The following is a 27,009-nucleotide window of genomic DNA, read 5'->3' on the forward strand; positions in this document are numbered from 1 at the left end:
CATACAGAAAAGCTAAACGAAAGGCATTATTAACACCTAAACAGAAAAAAACAAGGTGCCATTCCAATGAGATTTATAAAGATGACTGCCTGAAGAGAACGTGTAAATTTCCACAGTCATTGATGATATGGGGCTGCATGTCAGGTAAAGGCACTGGGGAGATGGCTGTCATTACATCATCAATAAATGCACAAGTTTATGTTGATATTTTGGACAATTGAAAGGATGTTTGGGGATGATTAAATCATTTTTCAAGATGATAATGCATCTTGCCATAGAGCAAAAACTGCAAAAACATTCCTTGCAAAAAGACACATAGGGTCAATGTCAACGAGCAGATCTGATTTGATGCAGGTGTTAATTTGGGGGATGAAAATTTGCAGGGTGATTCCATAATTTTTTCCTCAGAATTGAGTGATTCCATATTTTTTTCCTCTGCTTGGTCTAAAAAAGTAACCGTTACTGACTGCCACAATCTTTTTTCTTGATTTCTTATAGTGTTTCTTAAAGCCAGAAAGTTGCCATTTGAAATGACTTTAGTTTTGTGTCATGTCTGTGATCTGCTTTTTTTCTACAAAATTAAACAACTGAATGAACATCCTCCGAGGCCGGTGATTCCATAATTTTTGCCAGGGGTTGTGTGTATATATATATATATGGCGGTTACAAATTAAAGTAGATATTGAATTTGCTTCCTGTCTGAGATGTTACATAAAATAAGGTATAGAGTTAATGTAAAAGTGTGTGATTTCGTAGTGAGACCAAAAGTCAGATGTGGTTTGCTGTTTTTCCTGCGGAAGCTTGACGCCTCCCTTGAGGCCCTTCAAAAAAAAGTAGGAACTATCAGTTCTTTTGTTGGTGTCATTTGCGTGTAACGATGAGACTTCAGGCTCTGGTCGTCGTGCTCTTTCAAGGTAAGCTTCATTTACTGAGTTCATCAGGAACATGTCAGGAGGCAACAATTCAACAGAACAGAGCTTTTCTTCTTTTACCTCCGTGCATCAGGTGGTTGAGTGGATTAATGAGTTAGTCTGTCAATAAGGAAAACTGAGGTTCGAATCCTGCTTGTGCTGAAAGACACTTAATCTACATTGTGTCAGTCCACCCAGCTGTGAATGGGAACTGTACTGGTAAAGTGACCCAGTAATAGTTAAAAACATGTCAAAATCGACATAAGACATCAGATATTTACACAATGATCTGATGTTTGTTTTCTTTAATGCTGAATTAACAGGAACAACGTGTATTTTAGCAACAAAAGATGAGGAAGTATAAAATGTGACAAACCACATGTTCAACATCACCTCAGTGAGCAACGCATTTGCATTTTCAAACAAATAAAATCCTCTATTACACATATCTCTCACCAAACTATACAATTTGGTTTTAAAGCCAATGTAACTGTAAATTAGCTCCATAATTAGCCTTTGTTCATCATTATGTGTGTATCATCACAATAGTGAAGCATTCTGCGATTCAAATCTCTTTTCATACAAATGTTGGCTAAAATGGTTGGCCTTCATTAATTTGCAAGCGCATGCACCAAACAAGTCTAAAATATTACCAGTTCATCTACTCCCCACGGTATACCTGTGGTGTAAGTATCAAGTGTCTCCCGGGCATTGTTAATGAGTTGTATTCAGAAGCCAAACCACTTGTATGTACCACACAGCCTAATACCTACTGGAAGCTGATTTTTAAATAGTTTTTCCTCACAGTGGGACTTTCAGCATCCGTTGAGATTGTCTCCGGCTATCTCGGAGATTCTGTCACCCTGCCTTCAGGAATCGATCCCTCATGGAGTCTGGCCACTATTGAGTGGTCAATATTCACCAACATCACTTTGATCGCCACCTATCGGAGGGGGGAGGTAAAAACAGAACGCTTCTGGCGGTATAAAACCCGACTTGGCCTCAACACGTCCTCCGGTAAGAGAAGAACAACAAGTCTCTCAGTATTTTATGGAATGACGTCCAAAGGGAACAGGATATGGTTTTGACTTTTGTTTGTTCGTTTTAGGGGACTTAACGATCAGAAATCTGAGCAGAGACGATGCCATAAAATACACCGTCAACCTTATAAACACAGAGAAAGATGAATTCATCAACAACATCAAAGTCAGCGTGAGCCGTAAGTGTTAAATCTATATTTCCATTAAAGACACAGTACATAGTTTTAAATTTACCCTAAACAATGTTTAAAATGAACACTTTTTCAACAGTCCTGTAACATCTGTAATGTTTAACTCTCAGGGGTCCGTGGACTCGCTGGTGCATCCACATTACACACACACACACATATATATATATATATATAAAATACTGGTTCATCAGCCTTCTTATTGAATAAATCAGCACTATTAGAGTCGTCAGCTTACTATAACACTACAATAGACTTGTTGTAACACGATTAAGCTGGTTTAACACTATGATAGAGCTGATTTAACACTGACAGAGCTGGTTTAACCTTCTGGAGTCAAATGATGCACCCTTGCGTAAAAACTCCCATGACCTAATTAAGCAGACGTAACACTCAGTCTGCTGCACTCTGAGGCTCCCTTTAAATGTGTGCTGAATGTGGAGACTTCAACCTTTATAGCACTTTTTAAATTTTTTTAATAGGCCTAGTATAACTTGACTTCTGAGTATTTTTTACGGCATGCGTTTTCATGAGTATTACTGTCATTTTTCACTGAGTTAATGTACACACACGCAGCCAAAAGGATCATTTCCTTCTCTACTGTAGCAGAGACAGCAGTGGGAAGAAATATGACTCCTTCTTCCTCATTGGTTGGCTGACTCGTGAACCACGTTCCTGTGCCAATTGCGACAGGCACAGATCCTCGCCAAAAAGCCACAAAAGGCAGATTGAGGTGCCAACGGTGCCTTCATGTGGACAGCAAGAGGAGTGACACACCGTGGAAGTGTCAGGCCTATGATGTGCCCCTCTGTGTGGTGTTGGATAGGAATTGTTTTTTTGAGTGGCACTCACAGTAAAAAAACAAACTTTTTTCTACTTGGATTTTGTTTTTTTGTGTGATTTTAGGTTCACTGTGTTAATACAGTAGGTCAGAATGAATGAGAAACTGTAAAGTCACATAGGTGAGGTTGTGCTGAAAAAAAGACACCAAACAAGGCCAGGTAAACACTTTTTAAAGGTAAATTATAAAGTTAAAACCAAAAGTAATGCCAATTATGCCCTGGACTCCAGAGGGTTAACACTATGATAGAGCTGACTTAATACTGTGATAGAACTGACTTAACACTGTGATAGAGCTGATTTAACACTGTGATATAGTTGATTTAACACTATAATAGAGCTGACTTAACACTGTGATAGAGCTGACTTAACACTGCGATAGAGCTGATTTAACACTGTGATTTAGTTGATTTAACACTATAATAGAGCTGATTTAACACTGTGATATAGTTGATTTAACACTATAATGGAGCTGATTTAACACTGATATAGTTTATTTGACACTGTGATAGAGCTGATTTAACACTGTGATATAGTTGATTTAACACTGTGATAGAGCTGATTTAACACTGTGATATAGTTGATTTAACACTGTGATATAGTTGATTTAACGCTGTGATAGAGCTGATTTAACACTGCGATAGAGCTGGTTTAACATTGTGATATAGTTGGTTTAACACTATAATAGAGCTGATTAACACTGTGATAGAGCTGATTTAACACTGTGATAGAGCTGACTTAACACTGCGATAGAGCTGATTTAACACTGATATTGTTGATTTAACACTATAACAGAGCTGATTTAACACTGATGTAGTTGATTTAACAGTATAATAAAGCTGATTAACGCTATGATACAGCTGACTGAATACTGTGATATAGTTGATTTAACACTATAATAGAGCTGATTTAACAGTATAATAAAGCTGACTGAATACTGTGATATGGTTGATTTAACACTATAATAGAGCTGATTTAACACTATAATAAAGCTGATTAACACTATGATACAGCTGACAATACTGTGATATAGTTGATTTAACACTATAATAGAGCTGATTTAACACTATGATACAGCTGACTGAATACTGTGATATAGTTGATTTAACACTATAATAGAGCTGATTTAACACTGTGATATAGCTGATTTAACACTATAATAAAGCTGATTAACACTATGATACAGCTGACTGAATACTGTGATATAGTTGATTTAACACTATAATAGAGCTGATTTAACACTGTGATATAGCTGATTTAACACTATAATAAAGCTGATTAACACTATGATACAGCTGACTGAATACTGTGATATAGTTGATTTAACACTATAATAAAGCTGATTAACACTATGATACAGCTGACTGAATACTGTGATATAGTTGATTTAACACTATAATAAAGCTGATTAACACTATGATACAGCTGACTGAATACTGTGATATAGTTGATTTAACACTATAATAAAGCTGATTAACACTATGATACAGCTGACTGAATACTGTGATATAGTTGATTTAACACTATAATAAAGCTGATTAACACTATGATACAGCTGACTGAATACTGTGATATAGTTGATTTAACACTATAATAGAGCTGATTTAACACTATAATAAAGCTGATTAACACTATGATACAGCTGACTGAATACTGTGATATAGTTGATTTAACAGTATAATAAAGCTGATTAACACTATGATACAGCTGACTGAATACTGTGATATAGTTGATTTAACACTATAATAGAGCTGATTTAACACTATAATAATGCTGATTAACACTATGATACAGCTGACTGAATACTGTGATATAGTTAATTTAACACTATAATAGAGCTAATTTAACACTATGATACAGCTGACTGAATACTGTGATATAGTTGATTTAACACTATAATAGAGCTGATTTAACACTATAATAAAGCTGATTAACACTATGATACAGCTGACTGAATACTGTGATATAGTTAATTTAACACTATAATAGAGCTAATTTAACACTATGATACAGCTGACTGAATACTGTGATATAGTTGATTTAACACTATAATAGAGCTGATTTAACACTATAATAAAGCTGATTAACACTATGATACAGCTGACTGAATACTGTGATATAGTTGATTTAACACTATAATAGAGCTGATTTAACACTATAATAAAGCTGATTAACACTATGATACAGCTGACTGAATACTGTGATATAGTTAATTTAACACTATAATAGAGCTAATTTAACACTATGATACAGCTGACTGAATACTGTGATATAGTTGATTTAACACTATAATAGAGCTGATTTAACACTATAATAAAGCTGATTAACACTATGATACAGCTGACTGAATACTGTGATATAGTTGATTTAACACTATAATAGTGCTGATTTAACACTATGACAGAGGTGACGTAACACTATATTAGAGCTGATTTAAAACTATGATAAAGCTGACTTGATAGAGCTGATAGAGCTGATTTTGCGCTCTGGAGTAGGGCCATATCTATTCTGTTCAAGATTTATTGTGTATGATCACATAGTCCCAGGCATGAAATATGTACTTGATCGTAACATTTAAAAATGGCAACATTTCTATTCATTTGACCAAACTGAAAGTAGACGGATATAAAGTTGGTTCCAAATGAACGCGGATGTTGAAGTTGCTTCCTGTCTGAGATGGTTTACTGTTGGTTGAGCTGAATGTTAGTTCCCTAAATCGGTGTTTTGGTTGGACAGAGCGCCTCCAGCAGCCCACCGTGCAGAAGCTGTTCAGCCTGCCTGAGGATGGAGGCTGTTTGATGGCACTGCGGTGTTCCTCTCCAGATGAAGGTGTGGACATCTCCTGGCAGATTCGCCCTGCCCACACGATGGTGTTGAACATGACTTACCCTCAGGGCAGAGCGTCAGTGCTGTTAGCGTCTCTCAGCGACACCTCAGAGAGCCAGGTGGAGTTCATCTGCACGTCCAGCAGGAGCGTGGACAGAGCCTCCTCGGCCCTCGTCGAAACATGTCACGGTAAAGATCACAGCACATCAAACTGAGCTGTGCATGGACCAAAAGTCAGGGCATGGTCCTCCTGTTCTACTAGAACATCTTCACAGCAAAGCTGATGTTCTCCACAGTTCCAGTGCAGATCCCAGAGGTTCCACCGATATGAGCTCCAGCACATCTGAAGGTCCTTCTGATTGTTTTATCCTCTGTGTATTTCCAGATAAGCCTGAGCTGAGTCCTGGTCCTGAGCCGACGCCTGACCTCGATTATAAACCTAATCCTGATCACACCAGGGACAGATTTTCAACTGGTTTTTTAGTGGGATTAATAGTCCCAGGATTTCTGATGCTGTTGTATTGTTTAAGAGGTGAGCAAGAAACATCATTCTTAATCATTTAATATTAATAATAATTTTATTTACATAACACAGACATTAACACCAAATTAAATTATGATAAATAAAAACAGAATATAATCAGAGCAGAATCTATAATATGCTTCATGTGTTTCTGGCCTCTCAGCTTGCAATTATTATTTCTGGACTGGATGAAAATCATTATGTACTTGTATAATTAAAGCTGCAATAATGGCAACTTATTTATTACGCGTGCACATAACTGGTGCTCATGGTGCCGTACCTGCCAATATGAAATGATGTGCAGCAAAAAACACAGAAAGAAGCACTTTTCTGACAGTCTGCTCTCTGTGTCATTTGTTTTTAGCGTGCATGAGCACCAGTTATGTGCACACCTGATTATTATGATAATATTAGAATATTAACATTAAAAAAGAACTGTAATATTAAAACTTGACATGTATGTTTCAAGAAACATGTTCATCAAAAAGACGTCTTGATCCGATGGTGATATTATTATTATTATTATTATTATTAATAATGGTATACCAATGCTGAATTAATATCTATACAATGACAGAGTAAGAGGATATATGTGTGTCATAGTTCAGTCATAAAGGATGCAAATACTTATCCTATAATTTACAGTGAAAATCAACTATGGTGACCATGAAGTGCAAAACACACCAACATTTCACACACTGCTCCATTTAAAAAAAACAACAAAAACTGATTTCTCATCTTGCAATACACACACACAAAATTTCACACATTTGAAAAGTTCGGTTATAATAATATTTGTTTTTAATTCTAGGCTACCTGAGGAAAAACACAAACAAAAGAAATGCTTCCTGACAGTGTGGAATATGGAATATGAAGGAAACTGAAAAAAAGAAGATGGAACAGAAATCGTGGTTGCAGTACAGCTGTTAGTTTGAAATGCATTCAAAAAGTGGTGCAGGTCATCACATTTTTTTATTTGAGATTTTTTTTTTGCTTGGATTTCTTTGTCATATGCACCCTGGCACTTTATATTGTTATGGTGTGTGTAATTTGTAACAAAGTGTAAAGATGCTGAAACATGATTATTCTGTAAATAACTTGTTTTTCTGTAAATGAAGTGTAAATCTTTTAGTTTTTTTTTTTTTTTTTGCTAATAAGTTAGCATGGTCACTCACCAGTGCTTGTATCAGCACTGCTTAAAAGCAGATACATTTTAATGAAACTTGTTGAACACCTTAGGTCTGACCCAGAATACAAACCATAAAACTTTGGAGCACCTCTTTTTTTTTTTTTTTTAACTTGTGTTTGAAGATTAAAGACGTGCCATTTTGCTATCATGCTAATGCACCCCACACTTCTGATGGTAATATCACATACATTTGGCATTTGAATAAATACATATACAACCTCTGGCAATAATTATGGAATCACCGGCCTCGTAGGATGTTAATTCCGTTGTTTAATTTTGTAGAAAAAAAGCAGATCACTGACATGACACAAAACTAAAATCATGTCAAATGGCAACTTTCTGGCTTTAAGAAACACTATAAGAAATCAGGAAAAAAAAAATTGTGGCAGTCAGTAACGGTTACTTTTTTAGACCAAGCAGAGGGAAAAAAATATGGACTCACTCAATTCTGAGGAATAAATTATGGAATCACCCTGTAAATTTTCATCACCAAAACTAACACCTGCATCAAATCAGATCTGCTCGTTAGTCTGCATCTAAAAAGGAGTGAACACACCTTGGACAGCTGTTGCACCAAGTGGACTGACATGAATCATGGCTCCAACACAAGAGATGTCAATTGAAACAAAGGAGAGGATTATCAAACTCTTAAAAGAGGGTAAATCATCACGCAGTGTTGCAAAAGATGTTGGTTGTTCACAGTCAGCTGTGTCTAAACTCTGGACCAAATACAAACAACAAGGGAAGGTTGTTAAAGGCAAACATACTGGTAGACCAAGGAAGACATCAAAGCGTCAAGACAGAAAACTTAAAGCAATATGTCTCAAAAATTGAAAATGCACAACAAAACAAATGAGGAACGAATGGGAAGAAACTGGAGTCAACGTCTGTGACCGAACTGTAAGAAACTGCCTAAAGGAAATGGGATTTACATACAGAAAAGCTAAACGAAAGCCATCATTAGTACCTAAACAGAAAAAAACAAGGTTACAATGGGCTGAGGAAAAGCAGTCGTGGACTGTGGATGACTGGATGAAAGTCATATTCAGTGATGAATCTCGAATCTGCATTGGGCAAGGTGATGATGCTGGAACTTTTGTTTGGTGCCGTTCCAATGAGATTTATAAAGATGACTGCCTGAAGACAACGTAAATTTCCACAGTCATTGATGATATGGGGCTGCATGTCAGGTAAAGGCACTGGGGAGATGGCTGTCATTACATCATCAATAAATGCACAAGTTTACATTGATATTTTGGACACTTTTCTTATCCCATCAATTGAAAGGATGTTTGGGGATGATGAAATCATTTTTCAAGATGATAATGCATCTTGCCATAGAGCGAAAACTGTGAAAACATTCCTTACAAAAAGACACATAGGGTCAATGTCATGGCCTGCAAATAGTCCAGATCTTAATCCAATTGAAAATCTTTGGTGGAAGTTGAAGAAAATGGTCCATGACAAGGCTCCAACCTGCAAAGCTGATCTGGCAACAGCAATCAGAGAAAGTTGGAGCCAGATTGATGAAGAGTACTGTTTGTCACTCATTAAGTCCATGCCTCAGAGACTGCAAGCTGTTATAAAAGCCAGAGGTGGTGCAACAAAATACTAGTGATGTGTTGGAGCGTTCTTTTGTTTTTCATGATTCCATAATTTATTCCTCAGAATTGAGTGAGTCCATATTTTTTTCCCTCTGCTTGGTCTAAAAAGTAACCGTTACTGACTGCCACAATTTTTTTTCCAGATTGCTTATAGTGTTTCTTAAAACCAGAAAGTTGCCATTTGAAATGACTTTAGTTTTGTGTCATGTCTGTGAACTGCTTTATTTCTACAAAATTAAACAACTGAGTGAACATCCTCCGAGGCCGGTGATTCCATAATTTTTGCCAGGGGTTGTATATTTGTGTGTGTGTGTGTGTGTGTGTGTGCACGCACGCACACAAACACATTCAGTGCACTGAAAGCACACTATATATTGACAAAATGCATTTATCAACAAAAAGAATGTACAGTTTGCTGAAAAAAAGAATTCCAAATGTAAGCAGATGCGATAAAGGTGGAAAATACAGATTTGCACCAAAACATGTAAGACAGCAAACATTGTATCAGCAGTGCAAAAAAAAAAAAACCCCTGCATTTTTTTTTTTTTTTTTTTTTTTACAGAATGTACAACCCTTGTCAGAGCATTTTATTTGTCACGTTCTCCTTTAATGCTTTTGTGCAGTCGCCCTCCCGTGTGTCTGTTTCACACAACGTCTTTGAACAGTTTTTCTTTGGCAGACAGTTTTCTGCATGAAAAAAGCAAATAATTCAAGCAACATGTGCTGTGAGCGCCCTCTAGTGCAACGCTGTGGAAGACTTGGCCGTACGATTAAACTGGATTTCGTCATACACCGTCTGGGGCTGCATGTGTGACAAAGGAACAAAAAACGACAGTAATTAGATGAAAACTTTGCAAAATGAAGACTTCATCTCTGGAACATTATGTTTTTGGTGACTTCTTATAATCTTGTGGGCCGTTTTAGGGTCCTATACGGTTTTTCGTTTGTTTATTTGTTTTTAAACCCAAATAATGTGCTTCTGTCGTAGCACTTTTCTCACATCAGGCCAATACATATTAAAATAATAGGTTTTTCAGGTATTAGCAGTTTTGATTTTGCATTTCCTTGGGTTGAAAAAAAAAATAAAATTTGTCAGATTTTTTTGTATTGAAAATTCAAATAAAGAAATTCTTCGTTTTTTATAGTTTTTACTCACTACAATGTCAACAATTTCACTTGTTTAAATGACATTTTCTCTTAAATATTTTAATATGTATTTTCACAAATGTGAAATATGTTGTTGCTGCGATAATATTGGTACATATTGTCTAGAATTATTTATTGAAGTTATAGAAATTATAGTTTTGTTTTGTTTTTTCCTTATTTAATTCTGTTTGTTCTCTTGGGGCAACACCAGGGGGCACCAACAGACGAATCATTGCCATTGCAGGATCGAACTTGGTACCTGATTGGGCGATGCGGATTACAGTGTGAGTTGATCAGCCAATTAAGACGCACCTGCGCCGTGTGGCGTGCACGCGCCACCTGCTGAATGTTTGGAGCGTTTCGTGATTAAAGAGAAGAGGGAAAAAGTTAAATAAATAAAGCCCTGGTGGAAAAACGATTCCAAGGAAAACAAGACGAAGTTTTGGAGGCAGCGTTAGCAACATGACCAGGAGGAGCTACCTGTTAGCTGCTAGCTAACCACAGACAGCCTGGGCTTGCTCGTTTCCATGGAAACTTGGAGTTTAATGAACTGGTAAGTCATGTTATCAATATTATAACTTCTGCAGTTCATCTTTTTTATGTGCATAAACAGTTCGTCAGTCATTCAAAAGGAAGTCAAAATTATCAGAGCAAAATATGGTTTTTAAGTCATAATTAGGAGTTAAAAGTCCAAATGTAGCCCAATAAAGTCACAACTATGAGATGCTGAATTGAACCAGTCCAGCTCAGCACCCTTAAATTATGGTGTTCCACAAAGCTCTGTTTTAGGTCCCACCCTTTTTTCACTGCATATGCTCCCACTTGGCACCATATTCAGAAAATACAATTTGGCCTTTCATTTTTATGCCGATGACCTCCAAATCTATCTCCCACTTAAGCTCCCATCAAATTCTTTTACTAATTTGGTAAATTGTCTGCAGGAAGTGAAAACTTGGTTGGCCCAAAACCTTCTGATTCTCAATGAGAAAAAAACTGAAATAGTTGGTTTTGGCCCTGCATGGTCATCTGGTTCATGTGATGTGCTTGGTCCTTTGTCTTCCTGTGTGCATGATTCTGTCAGAAATCTGGGGGTCATTTTTGACAGCTCCTTCAAAATGGACAAGCAAATTAATTCTGTGGTAAAGGCCAGTTTCCACCAACTCAGAATCTTGAGAAAAGTGCAGGCTTACCTCCCAGCGTGTGATTTTGAGCGAGTTATTCATTTGTTTATAACATCTTGTTTAGATTATTGTAACTCACTCTACTGTGGACTGGACCAGTCGTCTCTAAAGCGTCTGCAGCAGGTCCGGAACGCTGCTGCACGACTGCTCACAGGGACGAGGAAGCGAGAGCACATCACTCCTTGTTAGCCTCGTTCCATTGGCTTCCAGTCACATTTAGGATTGATTTTAAGATTTTGCTGCTTGTGTTTAAGTGTTTAAATGGTTTGGCTCCCGAATACCTCCCTGAGCTTTTGACTCCTTATGTTCCGGTCAGATCAGTGAGGTCAGAATGCCAGCTTTTATTAAATGTGCCCAGATCTCGATTAAAAACTCGAGGTGATCGGGCTTTTTCGGTGGCTGTGCCTAAACTTTGGAACAGTTTGTCTTTGCACATCAGAGCTGCTCCATCTCTAGAGTCTTTTAAATCTGTTCTTAAGACTCATTTTTATGCTTTGGCTTTTAATACAATTTAAGCTGTGTGTGTCTGGTCTTATGTGTTTTTGTATATTTTGGAATTCTAATGCTCTGTTTTTGTGCTATGGTTTTTGATATTGTTTTTACTGTGAAGCACTTTGGGCGGCTGCTGTTGTTGTAAATGTGCTATATAAATAAAATTGACTGACACTGACATTGACCATTCAGATTTAATAGAATTATGAAGGGGGACGTTTTAAATGTCAACTTTCTGTCTCAAATAGGAGATAAATTGGAACCTTTTTCTTGGTCATAATCATGAGGCAAAAAAAGTCCAGATTCAAACTTTTTTTGTGTTGTATTTACTTCCCAGTCTTTGTGTTTTTCCCTTGGATGATACCATGAGTTTTGGCTGACCAACAAGCTATACAGTTGTAGATTTGTTTGTCTAAAAGTCATATTGGTACTTTGTCTCATTTTTATTGTCATTCAATAAAAGGCATCGCTGATGCTGTCACAAAACGAAATGTCTGTACGGTGGCTGGGAAGTGCAGAAACACTTTTACAAGAAGTCCCAAAACAAATTTATAAATGGCAGATTCCATTGGAAAGGGAATGTAATAAATGCCAAACACGCCGGAAGGGGAATGACAGATTCTGATGGAAAATTAATGTACCAAATGTCGAACGTGATGCAAGGAGAATGTCTGCTATTTGGTACATTCTCCTTCTGTCAGAATCTGTCATTTCTAAATTTATTTTGGGAGTTATAAAAGTGTTCTGTATTTTGTAATATTGATTTGCACTTCCCAACCACTGTATATTGGACACACAAATATGTTCATAGGTGTTTGTGTGTTTGTGTTTTCGTCTCATCTTTGACATTGAGTTTTGAGCTGTAGTGTCTGCAGGGGCTACTTTATTGTATTTATTTATTTTTTGCATTATATATTGTTTGTGCTGGCTGATTTGTGATGTGTGTGTGTGTGTGTGTGTGTGTGTGTGTGTGTGTGTGTGTGTTCTCATCTCAGCTTTGACATTGAGTTTTGAGCTGTAGCTTCAACAGGGGTTACTTTATTGTATTTATTTGTGTTTTTTGTATATAGCTTGTTACTTGCCTGACTCCACAAAACTGTTGAAAATAGTCAGCGCCCGTGCTTTTGTTGTAATTTTGACTTGAGGAACCATACCTTTAAAGCATTTTATCCTGTTTGTCATATCAACTTGTTTGAGGGTGTGGTCTTGTTCGGTGGTTGACCGTGTGCCTTACAAACACCAGGAACTGATTGTCAGCCAAATGAGGGAAGTTCTAGGTGTTCCTACATTTCAATTTAAAATGTGTGAACATTTACTAACCAGTTAACTTAATAAAAATGGACAGTAAAGTTGCTCAGCAGTCATTATGTACACTTAATGTCATATTAGAAAGTATCGTCGCACTGTCCCTTGAGAACAATGAAATAAAATGCATGGATTGGATGGAATTGTACATGTGCAGTAAACACCACTCTCTTGCTCTTAAAGAGTTACCATATATTTAAACATAGTGTGTCAAATGTAAAAACATTTTCTCTTTTCACATCAGTGCTCAGAGTGCTGCTTGTGCGTGAATTTAGTGATTGCAGTTTGTCATCTGTCTCTTACAGTAAATGAATGCAGCTGTGTGAATGGCTCTCCAGTTTCATCCGTCAGTCACCTGATGTGCACAGATTGCTCAACCAATTAACTTGTATACTTTTTTAACAGCTTCCCCAGAATGGGTTTGTAAAAAGATGATCTTGTGTAAAACAGAGTTTTCAAGTTGGGAGATGTCTGGTTGCTAACTGTATATCTCATACACTCTATGCAAGTTACTCTTTCAGTCTTGAATTTGTTTTAAAATATGCAATTTTATAATTGCATTATTTTTTTAGTATGTACTTTTACTTGAGTAGGATTTTTCTATACATTTTCCAGTCATGCGAAAACATGGACAGTCATTAATTTTTTAAAAATGGGATTTTTGTGTTTCTCATGCTTGATGATTTTTTTGTTGTTGTTTTTTGATAGTTTTTTTTACTTAAAATTTAAATGAAAACCTCAAAGAATCTACCACTTATTTATAAAAGTAAGTTGAAGTCTCACCCCAACCACATGATGGACTGGGTTGGCTACATTGTCAGTGGCTGCGTATACGGCGTGATGTGCCGTGTTGCTGTTTGCTTTCCCTTGAACGTTCTGCACGTTTGACTATAAGGGGAAAAATGATCACACAGTGAGGAACAATGCATGGAATGTTTATATCGGCACAAGTGCATGTCATGTACTGGTTGCAATCATGTCATTCAGAGAGATTGCACATACAAAGCTGTACACACTGCATAATCAGACTTACATCTTGAATTGTAGCCTCAGAAATCTCAGCATACAAGGCAAGCTCATTCTGATTAGAACCTGGAGTGAGCATAAACATGTCAGCAACAAATTAAAATCAAATGTTTAATATGAGAACTGAAAGGTTTATCAGCTACAAAGATCTGAAAAACTATCAACATTTTGAAGTTAAATGACGTGCATTGCTATCCAGTGAGGAGTTTACCTGCTTGTTTTTGTATGCAGCTACGAACAGCTACCATAACAGTAGCAATGATGATAATCATAAAAATGCCTCCTGCTGCACCTAAAATCAGCACAAGGTTCGTCGAACCTGTAAATGACACAGCTGTTATGACGATCACTTTTGAACAAATTTCTAAAACAGTAAAAGTTATGATTAAATTAATTGATTTCACCTGTTTAATATATATCTAAATTTTTTTTAATTGTTAAAAATCAGTCTGATCTGAATGCAAACAGTACTGAAGTAATTGTGATATCTATCATTACATCTGACAAAGATGTAATAAAATCATCAGCATTTATTTACTTATTTTTCTATCTGTTAACAAAAGTATGTCAAAACTACTACACAGTTTTCAACAAAATTTTCACCACAGATGGATATTAGACCAAGGAAGAGTCCCTTAAATTTTGGAGGTGATCTGGATCCGGATTCTGTATTAAGTTTCACTTTATATAGTCTTTGAAGGATTACGTCAAAACTACTTCACGGATTCACACAAAATTTGCACCATGGATAGATATTAGGCCATGGAAGACTCCTCTGAATTTTGGAGGTGATCTGGATTAGTGGATGTCATAAATCTCCAGTTGCTCTTGTTCATCAGTATTCTGTCTGTGTCACATACTGCTGTTGTTGTACATATACTGTACTATATCAGTTTGAAGGAATTGACAAGATAATTATTTTAAGGAAAGGTTGAATAATAATTTAAACTTAACATGTCTCAAGTTTATATGCTGCTCTCTAGACTGTCAAATCTTTTTAACGTAATATTTTATGTCGCTCTGCAATGAACTAAATTTCAAGTAGGTAATTGTGATTAAAGGAGATGTAGACTAAAAATTAGAGAAACTAAATTGTAGATGTCTAACAATGTAGTGTCAAAATGTCTGTCAGTCATATGAATGTATTTAGAAATGTATTGTTTATAATATATTCAGTCATTGAACATCGATATTGCATAGTTTTGTAGACATATCTTGAGAGCAAGGTGTCCTCAAAGGAAGTGGACATTCATGAAGGAGATGACATTCCTGTGCATATACAGTGCAAAAACACATAATCTCAAGGTGCTATACACAAATATGGTTGAGAAATTTCCCATCCCATTTGCAAACACTAATGTGTGTGTTTGTGTGTGTGTGTATTTATATAAGAAGCTTGAAATTGTTGAGATATTTCATGAAATGCACATGTTCACTTACTGACAAGAAACAATGGCTGTATTCTGAATTCAGTCATTGTTGCTCGTAGTAATGACACCAGTGTTTTTTTTTTTTGTTTGTTTGTTTTTTTGCAGTATATTCACACATCCATTCCAGCAGCCCTTGAACTCAAACATACAAAGTAAAATAGTCTCATCACATACCTGTCTTTGGTATGGCTATGGACGCGTTGGTACATGTCACTGTTTCAGATGCAGATTGTTGACTGAAATAATTTGAAATTGTGCAGGTGAACATGGTGCTTCCCTCCTTTGGACTGAGGGTGTATTGCAGTGTGGAGCCTACATGATTTTGGTTCTTGACAGTCCAGTTGTAGGCAACACTGCTGTAAGACTTAGCATTGCACTCCAAGAAAACTGTACAAGAGCCATTTAAGGCATGCCATGTGATGTTGAAACTCAGGACAGGCGTCACAGATAAGATCTCTAATGAAGCAGAATAGAGAACATTCAAATTACATATCCTTGAATTATTGTATGTTGAAAGCAGACCACTGTGTATAACAAGAACATAACAGATGACATTTCATCTGGAAACAAATCATGTGCTATTCATACAGTGTGTGCCAGCAGTTATTGAAAATGTTGAAATTGTTCTTTGACTTACTAAGACACAAGTATCTTACCGTGAATGTGCAGGGGAAAAGTAATCAGTCTTCTCTGTGTGTCCTTTGTCTCTGACATAAAACTGAAGTTGCCAGAGTCTCTCAGAGTGAGATTACTTACAGTTAAACTGTAGTTTGTGGGATTCATATATATTCTGCCTTCAAATTGAACATATTTATAGGGACCTTCTCTTTTGTCTACAAGTGTGTTTCGTCCAAATGCCCATTTTGCCTCAGTGACTCCTTCAGTTGTCAGGCATGTTGGAAGCTCCACACTGTCTCCTTCTCTTTTATGGATGGGACGTGGACAAGTGGAAGCTTGAATATCTGAAATACATCAGCAAAACACCAAAAACAAATGAATGATCACTGTCAAAATCAAATGACTGTAAGATGTAATATAGCATGATGTCATGTTATGAGTTTTATTTAATATAATGACAATGTCATGGTGATAAAGGAGGACACACAAATAGATATTCTTTGTTTTGTTTGAGGTTTGCTCTTAAATACCTCCAAAGTCCCACAATTCTGAGTGTGCCCACAGATATAAATGTCATTTAAGTCTCACACATCTTGTTTGTGGTTAGTGCGCTTGCTTTTAGTGCAGAAGGTTCCCAGTTCAAGCCTCTCCATTGCCACATTTCTCCATGAAATGTGGAGTTGCATCAGGAAGGGCACCCAGCATAAAAGTTGTGCCAATTCAACATGCAGATCCACCTTGGATCTGCTGTGGTGATCTTGAGTGAAAACAAGGGAGCAGCAGCCCAAAGGACTTACTTTACATCTTGTTTGAGACCTTTGCGACACGTGTAGCAGAAATATAATCCAAGTGCTTTAATTTTACCTCAGATATCATTATTCTTATTGTTTGTGCTCTGATTGTTTTCCTGATGGGGAAAAATGAGAACAGACCACTGATGGGTGGCTGTCTCCTATGAGGACTTAGTGCCTTCCTTTTGCCATGATATGTGTAAATGTCTTGTATCTGTAGCAGTGGTGCCCCTCAAACTTTGTACCAACTTTTACTGTCACTTTCATGAGTTTGTGGTCTTGTTTATTCAAGGTGACAAACAGTACAAATATGGCTCCAGTAAGAATGCTCTCTGTGGTGGACCAAAGTTTTGTGTGCACATTCCATATGCCTCAAGATATCGCAGAAACATCTGTGTTGCACAACATCTTATTAATGCCATAGCTGGTGTTCAGGGATGAGAAGAGGGACCATGTGATCTGAAAACCTAAGAATCTAAAATTATTCACGATTGTATAATGGGAAATTGCTGCAAACCGGGGGTTTCACCCTGCTGGACTTGTTGAAATCAATGATGATCTCCTTACTTTATCCAACTTTTAGGGAGCGATTGTTGTTTTGACATTGTATAGATAGGGGCATCACCTCCTTCCTACAGGTATCCTTGTGATTGTAACATATCAGTCCAACTACTGTGTTGTCATCTGTGCTGTGATTAGGATATTTGGCAGCATACAAGCACAGGCTGTTTGTCATACTGATACAGATTGCCACTGAAAAGCTTCACCTATTTTCATCTTTGTTTCATGTCTAAGCAGCTAGTGTTGAGGATTTGAACCAGTATATACAAAACCAAAACCTGTCCAAGACCAAACTTCCTATAAAAGAAGGAGGGGGGCAGACACAAAAGAAGGAAATGACGAGGACGACCCTCCCTGTGTTGCACCAAGTTCAAGTTTCTTACCATGCAGATGCAGCAGGAAATCTGCTGACGCACAACATACAACCCCACTTCCAATGAAGTTGGGATGTTGTGTAAAATATAAATAAAAACAGAATACAATGATTTGCAAATCCTCTTCAACCTGTATTCAATTGAATACACCACAAAGACAAGATATTTAATGTTCAAACTGATAAACGTGATTGTTTTTGTGCAAATATTTGCTCCTTTTGAAATGGATGCCTGCAGCATGTTTCAAAAAAGCTGGGACAGTGGTATGTTTACCACTGTGTTACATCACCTTTCCTTCTAACAACACTCAATAAGCATTTAGGAACTGAGGACACTAATTGAAGCTTTGTAGGTGGAATTCTTTCCCATTCTTGCTTGATGTACAACTTCAGTTGTTCAACAGTCCGGGCTCTCCGTTGTCATATTTTGCGCTTCATAATGCGCCACACATTTTCAGTGGGCGACAGGTCTGGACTGCAGGCAGGCCAGTCTAGTACCCGCACTCTTTTTCATGCATTTGTTCACAAAGTGGTGATCCTCGCCCCATCTTTGCTTGTGAACGGCTGAGCCTTTTGGAGATGCTCCTTTTATACTCAATCATGACACTCACCTGTTTCCAATTAGATATTCCTTGAGCATTAATCAACTTTCCCAGCCTTTTGTTGGCCCGTCCCAGCTTTTCAAATGTGTTGCAGGGCATCCATTTCAAAATGAGCAAATATTTGCACAAAAGCAATAAGTTTATCAGTTTGAACATTAAATATCTTGTCTTTGTGGTGTATTCAATTGAATATAGGTTGAAGAGGATTTGCAAATCATTGTATTCTGTTTTTATTTACATTTTACACAACGTCCCAACTTCATTGGAATTGGGGTTGTACAAAAAATGCAAACCAAATAACAAAAAGAGAATTTATTTATTTATTGTCATAAAATTTTCTATGATGGCTGAGTGGATCCTTGTCATTTGATTGGTGCTTTGTATGTCACGCGACATGGATTATTCATCCCATTTGTGTTGCATTGCATTTAGAGTGCAATTTGGTTCCATGTGTTTGGTACCATTGCACTCTGTACATACACATGCTCACATACATACGCACACGCGCGTGCACGCACACACACAAAACAAATCCACTGCACTGTAAGCCGTCTGATTTGTTTTTTTTTTTTTCCCGCGGCACTCTGGAAGTAGGGTTTTTTTTTTTTTTTTTATAGTACGCATGCGCACTGTCCCACTTATGTCAGTGCGCACCACTGCTGTTTGTAAATTAATATAATATAAAATGACAAGGATCTATTTTAACCATTATATAAAACAAATAATGAATGTTTTTATATTCTTTCAATGGAACGAATATTTCATGGGGTGAAAGCTGGAACATACCATTCAATTCAGCTTCTTCTCGTTGAATGGTATGTTCCAGCTTTCATCTCATGAAATATTCATACCATTGAACTCATAAACATTCATTATTTGTAGAATATATTTTATTCATAAGCTGAAAAATTGTAACTCGATGAAATGCACATCAAATTTCTACATATGATCAAAATATAATCAATTTCGGTATCTTTTGATGTTGATACTTTTTAATTTGAATATTCCAGATGCTACCTTGAAACAGTGGCTGCATAAAGTCAAAGTTCTGTCAAAGTACAGCCTCCATGCGCATGTAAAGATGCACAGTTTAAAGGCATTGTCCAGGTCTGCTTTCTGCCATGCTTGCTCTCATTCTGCATGTGTGCTGCCCATGCGCAGCACATATGTAAATATGTCATCAACAATATCATTAATTAATATCACAGGATTCCATATTTTTTTTCACGGGTACAAATTCTGCTGCTATGTCTTAGATCAGTGGTGTCCAAACTATTCCAGAAAGGGCCGAGCGGGTGCAGGTTTTCCTTGCAACCACTGACTCCAGCAGGTGATTTCACTGATGAACTCATCCCACCTGCTCAAAGTGATGTTAATCATTGAAATCATCTGCTGGAGTCAGTGGTTGCAAAGAAAACCTGCACCCGCTCGGCCCTTTCTGGAATAGTTTGGAGACCGTTGTCTTAGATGATACAATATGGCACACCCATACTTCAAAGACAGATGTCATGTCATGGGTGTCAAACATTGCTTGTTGTGTGTGTGTCAATGCATCAGAAGAATCAAATAAAAATGAGAGGTCTAGAGGGTCACATACCGTGGTGGTAGAGCACAAGCAGCAGCAGTGGCAACACTTCACTCACGTTTAAGAAGCAGCAACCTCCAGCCATCTCTGTAAGGAGAGAAACTACTTCTGTTTCCTCTTCTGCTCAGTCAGACTGCTGTGAAAGCAGAAAAAATGAGAGTGCAAAGTGGGGGGAGGTTTCTGCAATGACAATCTGTGTGTCATATGGTCTGACATTCTGAGATATGAAACGACATGAGAAAGAACAAAAGTGGAACATGATTAAACATCTTTATGAATAAAGATGATTTAGTTTATTTTTAAACCAAGTCAGTTTTCAAACATAAGCTCTTTAAAATGTCTTGACTGCTGACTCCTTTATTAAAACTCTATGGGTTGTATATTCCACCCGGCACAACAGAAGTGTCAATCATAGCTCGTGATACAGTTATGGTTTTCAGACACAGCGCTGGGCCGTCACAAAAATTACACTATTAAAATATGGTACAATATATGGGCCCGACCTCAAATTTCTGTTGAACTTGATGTTATGTTTGTATGTGTTTACATAAAATGTCACTGACAGTAAACAGTGGGGTTGACACTTTTGTCTAAGATGAATTTGGGCAGGATGCAGGCAGTGTTAATCATTATGTTCTGTATGTGTCCTTTTTGTTAGTGTTCTCTGGGTTCTGTCCAGGTTCCTTTTGTAGCTTGTGTGTTGGGGAAAATGTAGTGACACGGACCCACAACAGGGGGCGCAAATGAACGGTCAATAGATGAGCCAAAAGGTAACAATTTAATGTTGTGAATGTGCACAACGATTATACAGACAATCACAGAATCTGCTAGCAGTCAATACACAAAGGTGACGTGTGGGCAGGCTCGAGGATAGAAGACGTCTGTCCTGAGAAGAGCCAGAACCACACGATTTCCACCGCCACAGAACCCGGTGAATACTGGAGCCGCCAAGTCCCGAATTTCCAGGTGATCACCGTCCCCGACTGTCGGATCTGGCGAGGAGCACAAACAGTGAGACGTGGGTGTGTGCACACCCAGTAACAAAAACAGTCAGAAGGTGGAAAGTCACCTCCACCTCTAATACACACTCGTGCAGCTCCTGTCAAACACTTATCTGGTTGGGGTGTGAAGCGAAGCCGTCGTGGATTACGCCAACCTCACTGATAAGGCACTCCACAGGAAAGCAGCTGCAAAATGAATTCAGACTAGGACACAGTTAGTTTCTGGCTGAGGATATTACCTTCACAGGTAGATGATATCTCGGCAACGAGGTGGAGATGATGTCCGGTCTTTATGGAGTGAGATGATGTAGAGTAGATGGGTGACAGCTGTCAAGAGATAATGAGTGACAGCTGTCACCCCCGGCTGTGTCCGTGGCGGCAGCGCCCTCTCGTGCCTGAAGCCCGCACTTCAGGCAGGGCGCCCTCTGGTGGCGGGCCAGCAGTACCTCCTCTTCAGGCGGCCCACACAACAGGACCCCCCCCTCAACGGGCGCCTCATGGCGCCCGACCAGGCTTGTCCGGGTGGCGGCGGAAGAAATCGGCCAGGAGGGCCGGATCCAGGATGAAGCTCCTCTTCACCCAGGAGCATTCCTCGGGTCCATACCCCTCCCAGTCCACCAAATACTGGAACCCCCGGCCCATCCGACGGATGTCCAGGAGCCGGCGCATCGTCCAAGCCGGCTCCCCGTCGATGATCCGGGCAGGAGGCGGCGCCGGTCCGGGAGCACAGAGGGGTGAGGTGTGGTGAGGTTTGATTCGTGACACATGAAAAACCGGGTGGATCCGCAGTGAAGCTCTGACTCCCAGCTTCACTGCGGCAGAACTGAGGATTTTGAGGATTTTGTAAGGTCCGATGTACCTGTCCTTGAGCTTCGGGGAGTCCACCTGGAGGGGGATGTCCTTTGTGGATAGCCACACCTCCTGCCCGGGCCGGTAAGCAGGGGCCGGGGACCGCCGGCGGTCTCCATGGGTCTTCGCCCTCGTCCGGGCTTCAACAAGGCAGAACGGGCGGAGCGCCACACCCGACGGCACCTCCACAGGTGGGCCTGGACCGAGGGCACACCGACCTCTCCCTCCACCATGGGAAACAATGGGGGCTGATACCCCAAACACACCTCAAATGGGGAGAGGCCGGTGGCAGAGGACACCTGGCTGTTATGTGCATACTCGATCTAGGCCAGATGTTCACTCCAGGCCGTCGGGTGTGCGGACGTCACACAGCGCAGGGCTTGCTCCAATTCCTGATTGGCCCGTTCCGCCTGTCCATTGGTCTGCGGGTGATACCCGGACGAGAGGCTCACGGTGGCCCCCAGTTCCTGGCAGAAGCTCCTCCAGACGTGTGAGGAAAACTGGGGACCACAATCAGAGACGATGTCGGTGGGTATCCCATGCAGACGGACGACATGGTGGACCAGAAGGTCTGCAGTCTCCTGGGCCGTGGGGAGCTTCGGGAGGGCCACGAAGTGGCCCGCCTTGGAGAATCGGTCCACTATCGTGAGGATGATGGTGTTGCCCTGGGACAGCGGGAGGCCCGTGACAAAATCCAGACCGATGTGGGACCAGGGGCGATGAGGCACAGGAAGTGGCTGAAGAAGTCCCTGTGCCTTCTGGTGGTCTGCCTTGCCCCTGGCACAGGTGGTGCAGGCCTGGATATATTCCCGGACGTCGGCCTCCAGGGACGCCCACCAGAAGCGCTGCCGGACCACTGCCACGGTCCTTCGCACCCCCGGATAACAGGAGAGCTTAGAACCGTGACACAAATCCAAGACGGCAGCCCTGGCCTCTGGTGGGACGTAGAGTTTGTTCTTCGGCCCAGGTCCGGGCTCCGTGCCAGGGCCTCCCGGACGGTCTTCTCCATGTCCCAGGTGAGGGTTGGCACGACAGTGGATTCCGGAATGATGGGCTCCGGTGGATCCGACAGCTCAGTCTTGACCTCATCTTCATGCACCCGGGACAAGGCATCCGATCTCTGGTTCTTGGTCCCGGGGCGGTAGGTGATTCGGAAGTCAAAACGCCCGAAGAACAGTGACCAGCGGGCTTGCCTGGGGTTCAGCCGCTTGGCGGTCCTGATATACTCCAGGTTCCGATGGTCAGTGAAAACCGTGAACGGCACAGACGCTCCCTCCAACATTGTGCATTGCTTGTCTTCTTATTTTATATTTTCATAGCGATATTTTTACTTTGTAAAAATGATAGAGTTCCCGTTATTGTTGATAAACTGGCCAGAAAAGATTGCACATATCTTTTAAAGTAACGCGCTAATTCTGAAGGTTTACGCATTAACTTACACACATTATGGGATTAGGCATATGGGAAATTATATTTTCTGTCTTCTCTTATCACTCCCTCCCCCTGTCAAAATGCATCGAACAACACTGCCATCTACTGGGGTCTGAGAGTAGCGACCAACATATTTGTGGATCTCAAATGCAGTTTTGCGCTCAGAATGTCTCAGTATTGCATAATTGAGCAAAGCAATGAATGCGTGTGATCGGTGATCCAAAAATGCTGAATCATACTTTACAAACAGAATTTTCAGTTTTACAAATGCCTTTTTTTTTACAAATGGAAAAATTATATTTTTACAAATACACATTTATTTGTAAAAACCAACACACGTTACAAATCAGAAATTTGTGTTTGTGGATCGCAAAACACGTGTGCAAATCAAGGAATATTTGTAGGTCACCCTCTGTGCATTTGCAGGTATTAATGAGACAAATTTAACTCTGTACTATTGAGGTCTGTTTAGTTAAGTCACCTTGTTTTCTGTTGTTTTACACATGTATCTTTTGTTCCTGCCTCCTTAATTTCATGCACCTGTGTTTTGTTATTCATTTGATATTTAAGCCTGCTTATTTCCCGTGTCACTCGCTGGTTCACTCTTCTTGATTCACTGTGTGAGAATTGACTTTCCTCTGTGCATTTTTCCACTGTAACCCCATGTTTATCAGTTTCTTAGTGGCTGAGCATTTTTACCTCCGCCAAGGAGGTTATGTTTTCGGTCACGTTTGTTTGTTTGTTGTCTGTTTGTCAGCAGGATAACTCAAAACGTTTTGAACGGATTTTGATGAAATTTTGTGGAGTGGTTGGAAATGACAAGAGGAACAAGTGATTAAATTTTAGTGGTGATCCGGATCACAATCCGGATCCCGATGCTAACGCATTAGCATGTCTATGGCATTTTCAATGTTAAAAGTTAGCATTAAGCAGTTGCAGCTGTCATCACGTTCGGGTGCATTTGTTTTCAAATTGTAATATTTCTTAAATTTTTTTTTATATATATATTAATAATCTAATGATTATTATATACAGTTTTAGAGAAAGAGACAAAAAGAAATAGATCACTGTGCCAAGGAGAGAATCTCTTTAGGGTCAGTGACCCTATGGCCTTGTTTAGAGAAGTGTTTCATAAATGTTAAAAAATTCATATATTTGCAGTTTAGTTGAATAATAAATTTAATTTTGTCTCTTATTTGTTTTTGTCTATAAGCACATGCAATATCAGTATCAGTGCTCAGATCCTCTGTTCCTCCCCAGTTCCTCTGCATGAATGCCTTAGTAGATTTTGAGCAGTGTGTAGGGTCATTGTCTTGTTGAAAGATCCAGCCCCGGTGCAACTTCTACTTTGTTACTGATTCATGAACATTGTTCTCAAGAATCTGCTGATATTGACTGGAATCCATGTGACCCTCAACTTTAACAAGATTCCCAGTACCTGCACTGGCCACACAGCCCCACAGCATGATGGAACCACCTTAAAATTTTACTGTAGGTAGCAAGTGCTTTTCTTGGAATGCTGTGTTCTTTTTCAGCCATGCATACCACACCTTGTTATGTCCAAATAACTCAGTTTTAGTTTCATCAGTCCACAGCGCCTTATTCCAAAATGAAGCTGACTTGTCCAAATGTGCTTTAGCATACCTCAAGCGACTCTGTTTATGGCGCGTATTCAGAAAAGACTTCCCCTGCATTACAGTGCATTAAGTGCGTTGTATAGTTGAACGATGCACAGAGACACTATCTGCAGCAAGATCATGTTATAGGTCTTTGGAGCAGGTCTGTGGGTTGACTATGACTGTTCTCACCATCCTTCGCTTCACCCATTAAACCCACTAAACCTGACTCAGACTCAGTCAGCTTTTATCTCGTTTGCTGCGCTGTGACTGCCCTGGCCTTGAGAAGTTAAGGCCCCATCACACATAGCAAGAATGTGGAGGAACCATTCCAATGTGGCAAATATTTCCATAATCCAACGCAGTCGGGAGGAAAAGAGGCGTGGCCAGCCGTGCCTCATGCACACCTGCAGGATGCGGCCCAAACATATTTCAGACAACAGTCAGATAATACAGATTGCTGTCAGATGGCACCGACATTGGAGCGGTCACTCACTCACTCACCCACGCAATCAAATCTCTGCTTATCCTCACATTCCCAGCACTAAACTGACCTCTCATCATTGTGTGTCTCACACGACAGAGTGTGCGCGTGTACGTGCATAGAACAAGTGATTCGACTGGTGAGTGTCCACTCACCTGTCCGCATGTGTTCACAATGGCTGAACGAGCCTCTGCACACATGGGGGGCACATGTCCATCCAGAGAGTGCACAACGAGGCTGACAACTGTCAGTGTTTGCCTGCTGTCAGTCCGGTGAAAAATCCCTTTAGGTGTTTGATCAGTATATACTTGCATTGCTAGATTTTATTTGTCCGGCTGGACTCCTAACTGCTGCTGCTTTGTGCTGGCAGTGCGCCAACTTCCCACATGTGCGCAACTTTCAGATGCAGCCAGTGGACTTTCTCTTTTTAAACTCTTTTTTGTTATCATTTTACTTGATACGTATCTTAACACAACTGTAGTTGGATCATCGTTGTGGGACGGCACTTCACATGGGATTTATTATAAAAGAAGTGGATTATGCTTTTGTCAGCTGATCGACGTTGCCAGCATGCAGCGCAGCTGGATGAAAGGGACTTGACCAGCTGTCTGCGCTGCACTGTGGAGCGCGAAGTACTGGAGGTGAGTTACATGTTTATTTATGTCGTCATGTGCTGGGCAAACATTTCCTGCTACAGACTTAAGATGTGAACATGTAATAACTCATGCGTTACAGTGGTGGCATCCCATTCAGCTGCGTTGCACCCCCAGCCTCTGACGCGCACACACTGCCACAGACATGTTATTACATAACCAACATTTCCTTCGCCCTCCCTGGCCGTTGTACAGTGGTGGACAAACGTGGTGCAGCATGTAGGCAGGCTTTGCTGTAACCGATCGATCTCAGAACTCAGTCAACCGCAATCAGATCGTTTCATTACTGTTTTGATGCTGTCACAATATGTAAATTGCGATCAGATGGTCGTCAGATTACACATGGATAGCTGTTGGATAGGTGTCTTATCTTGACTTCACCTGGAGAATTATGAACATGTGCTTTATACTCGGGCCGCTGTGGGAGACTGGCCCCCCAAGACCCTTGACCTCATCCGCCAGTCGCCACGCGTCCATTGATCCCAGGGGAGGTAGGTGGAACAAAGAAGTCATGACACAAAAGAATCTGTTCATCTTGCATCCTGCCTGTTTTACCCTTCAGAACAGAGTTTTATTTAAAACAACATTGAGTAGTAAAGTCAGTCTTACACAGAGCTCTGAGGATCCTGTTCTCAGCCCTTATGTAGCCTTAGCTCTCAGCAGGAGATAAGAAGAGTCCCCCATGCTGTCTATCATTCACTTAAATAACCTCCTCTAACAGCGATTCAGCTATTCTTGAGGTGT

General features: G+C 39.8%; 3 protein-coding genes across 3 annotated transcripts in view; 2 read left to right on the forward strand and 1 right to left on the reverse strand.

Moving 5' to 3' along the window:
• The window catches only part of arhgef11 (Rho guanine nucleotide exchange factor (GEF) 11), a 38,303-nt gene extending 31,626 nt beyond the window's left edge, over positions 1–6,677 (forward strand). The window contains exon 42 of the transcript XR_004559083.1: positions 6,666–6,677. The gene's annotated coding sequence lies outside the window, so the exon portion shown is untranslated. The remainder of the gene's footprint in view (positions 1–6,665) is intronic.
• Positions 861–7,820, forward strand: si:cabz01074946.1. Its single transcript, XM_034165103.1, has 6 exons — positions 861–914; positions 1,719–1,928; positions 2,020–2,130; positions 5,716–5,994; positions 6,191–6,337; positions 7,140–7,820. The coding sequence occupies exons 1-6, from the start codon at positions 878–880 to the stop codon at positions 7,178–7,180; spliced, it is 825 nt and encodes a 274-aa protein (XP_034020994.1). The 5' UTR covers positions 861–877; the 3' UTR covers positions 7,181–7,820.
• A 1,836-nt stretch (positions 7,821–9,656) lies between these two features.
• LOC117505341 (signaling lymphocytic activation molecule-like) lies at positions 9,657–20,375 on the reverse strand. The gene is made up of 7 exons (XM_034164977.1): positions 20,244–20,375; positions 16,358–16,663; positions 15,876–16,157; positions 14,483–14,590; positions 14,279–14,337; positions 14,029–14,133; positions 9,657–9,923 (listed from the first exon to the last, which is right to left on the reverse strand). Exons 1-7 carry the CDS (start codon positions 20,314–20,316, stop codon positions 9,858–9,860), a joined length of 999 nt encoding a protein of 332 aa, XP_034020868.1. The 5' UTR covers positions 20,317–20,375; the 3' UTR covers positions 9,657–9,857.
• Between the last annotated feature and the right edge of the window lie 6,634 nt (positions 20,376–27,009).

This window comes from Thalassophryne amazonica, chromosome 23 (genome assembly GCF_902500255.1).
Source record: "Thalassophryne amazonica chromosome 23, fThaAma1.1, whole genome shotgun sequence".
In the NCBI taxonomy this organism is placed as follows: domain Eukaryota; kingdom Metazoa; phylum Chordata; class Actinopteri; order Batrachoidiformes; family Batrachoididae; genus Thalassophryne; species Thalassophryne amazonica.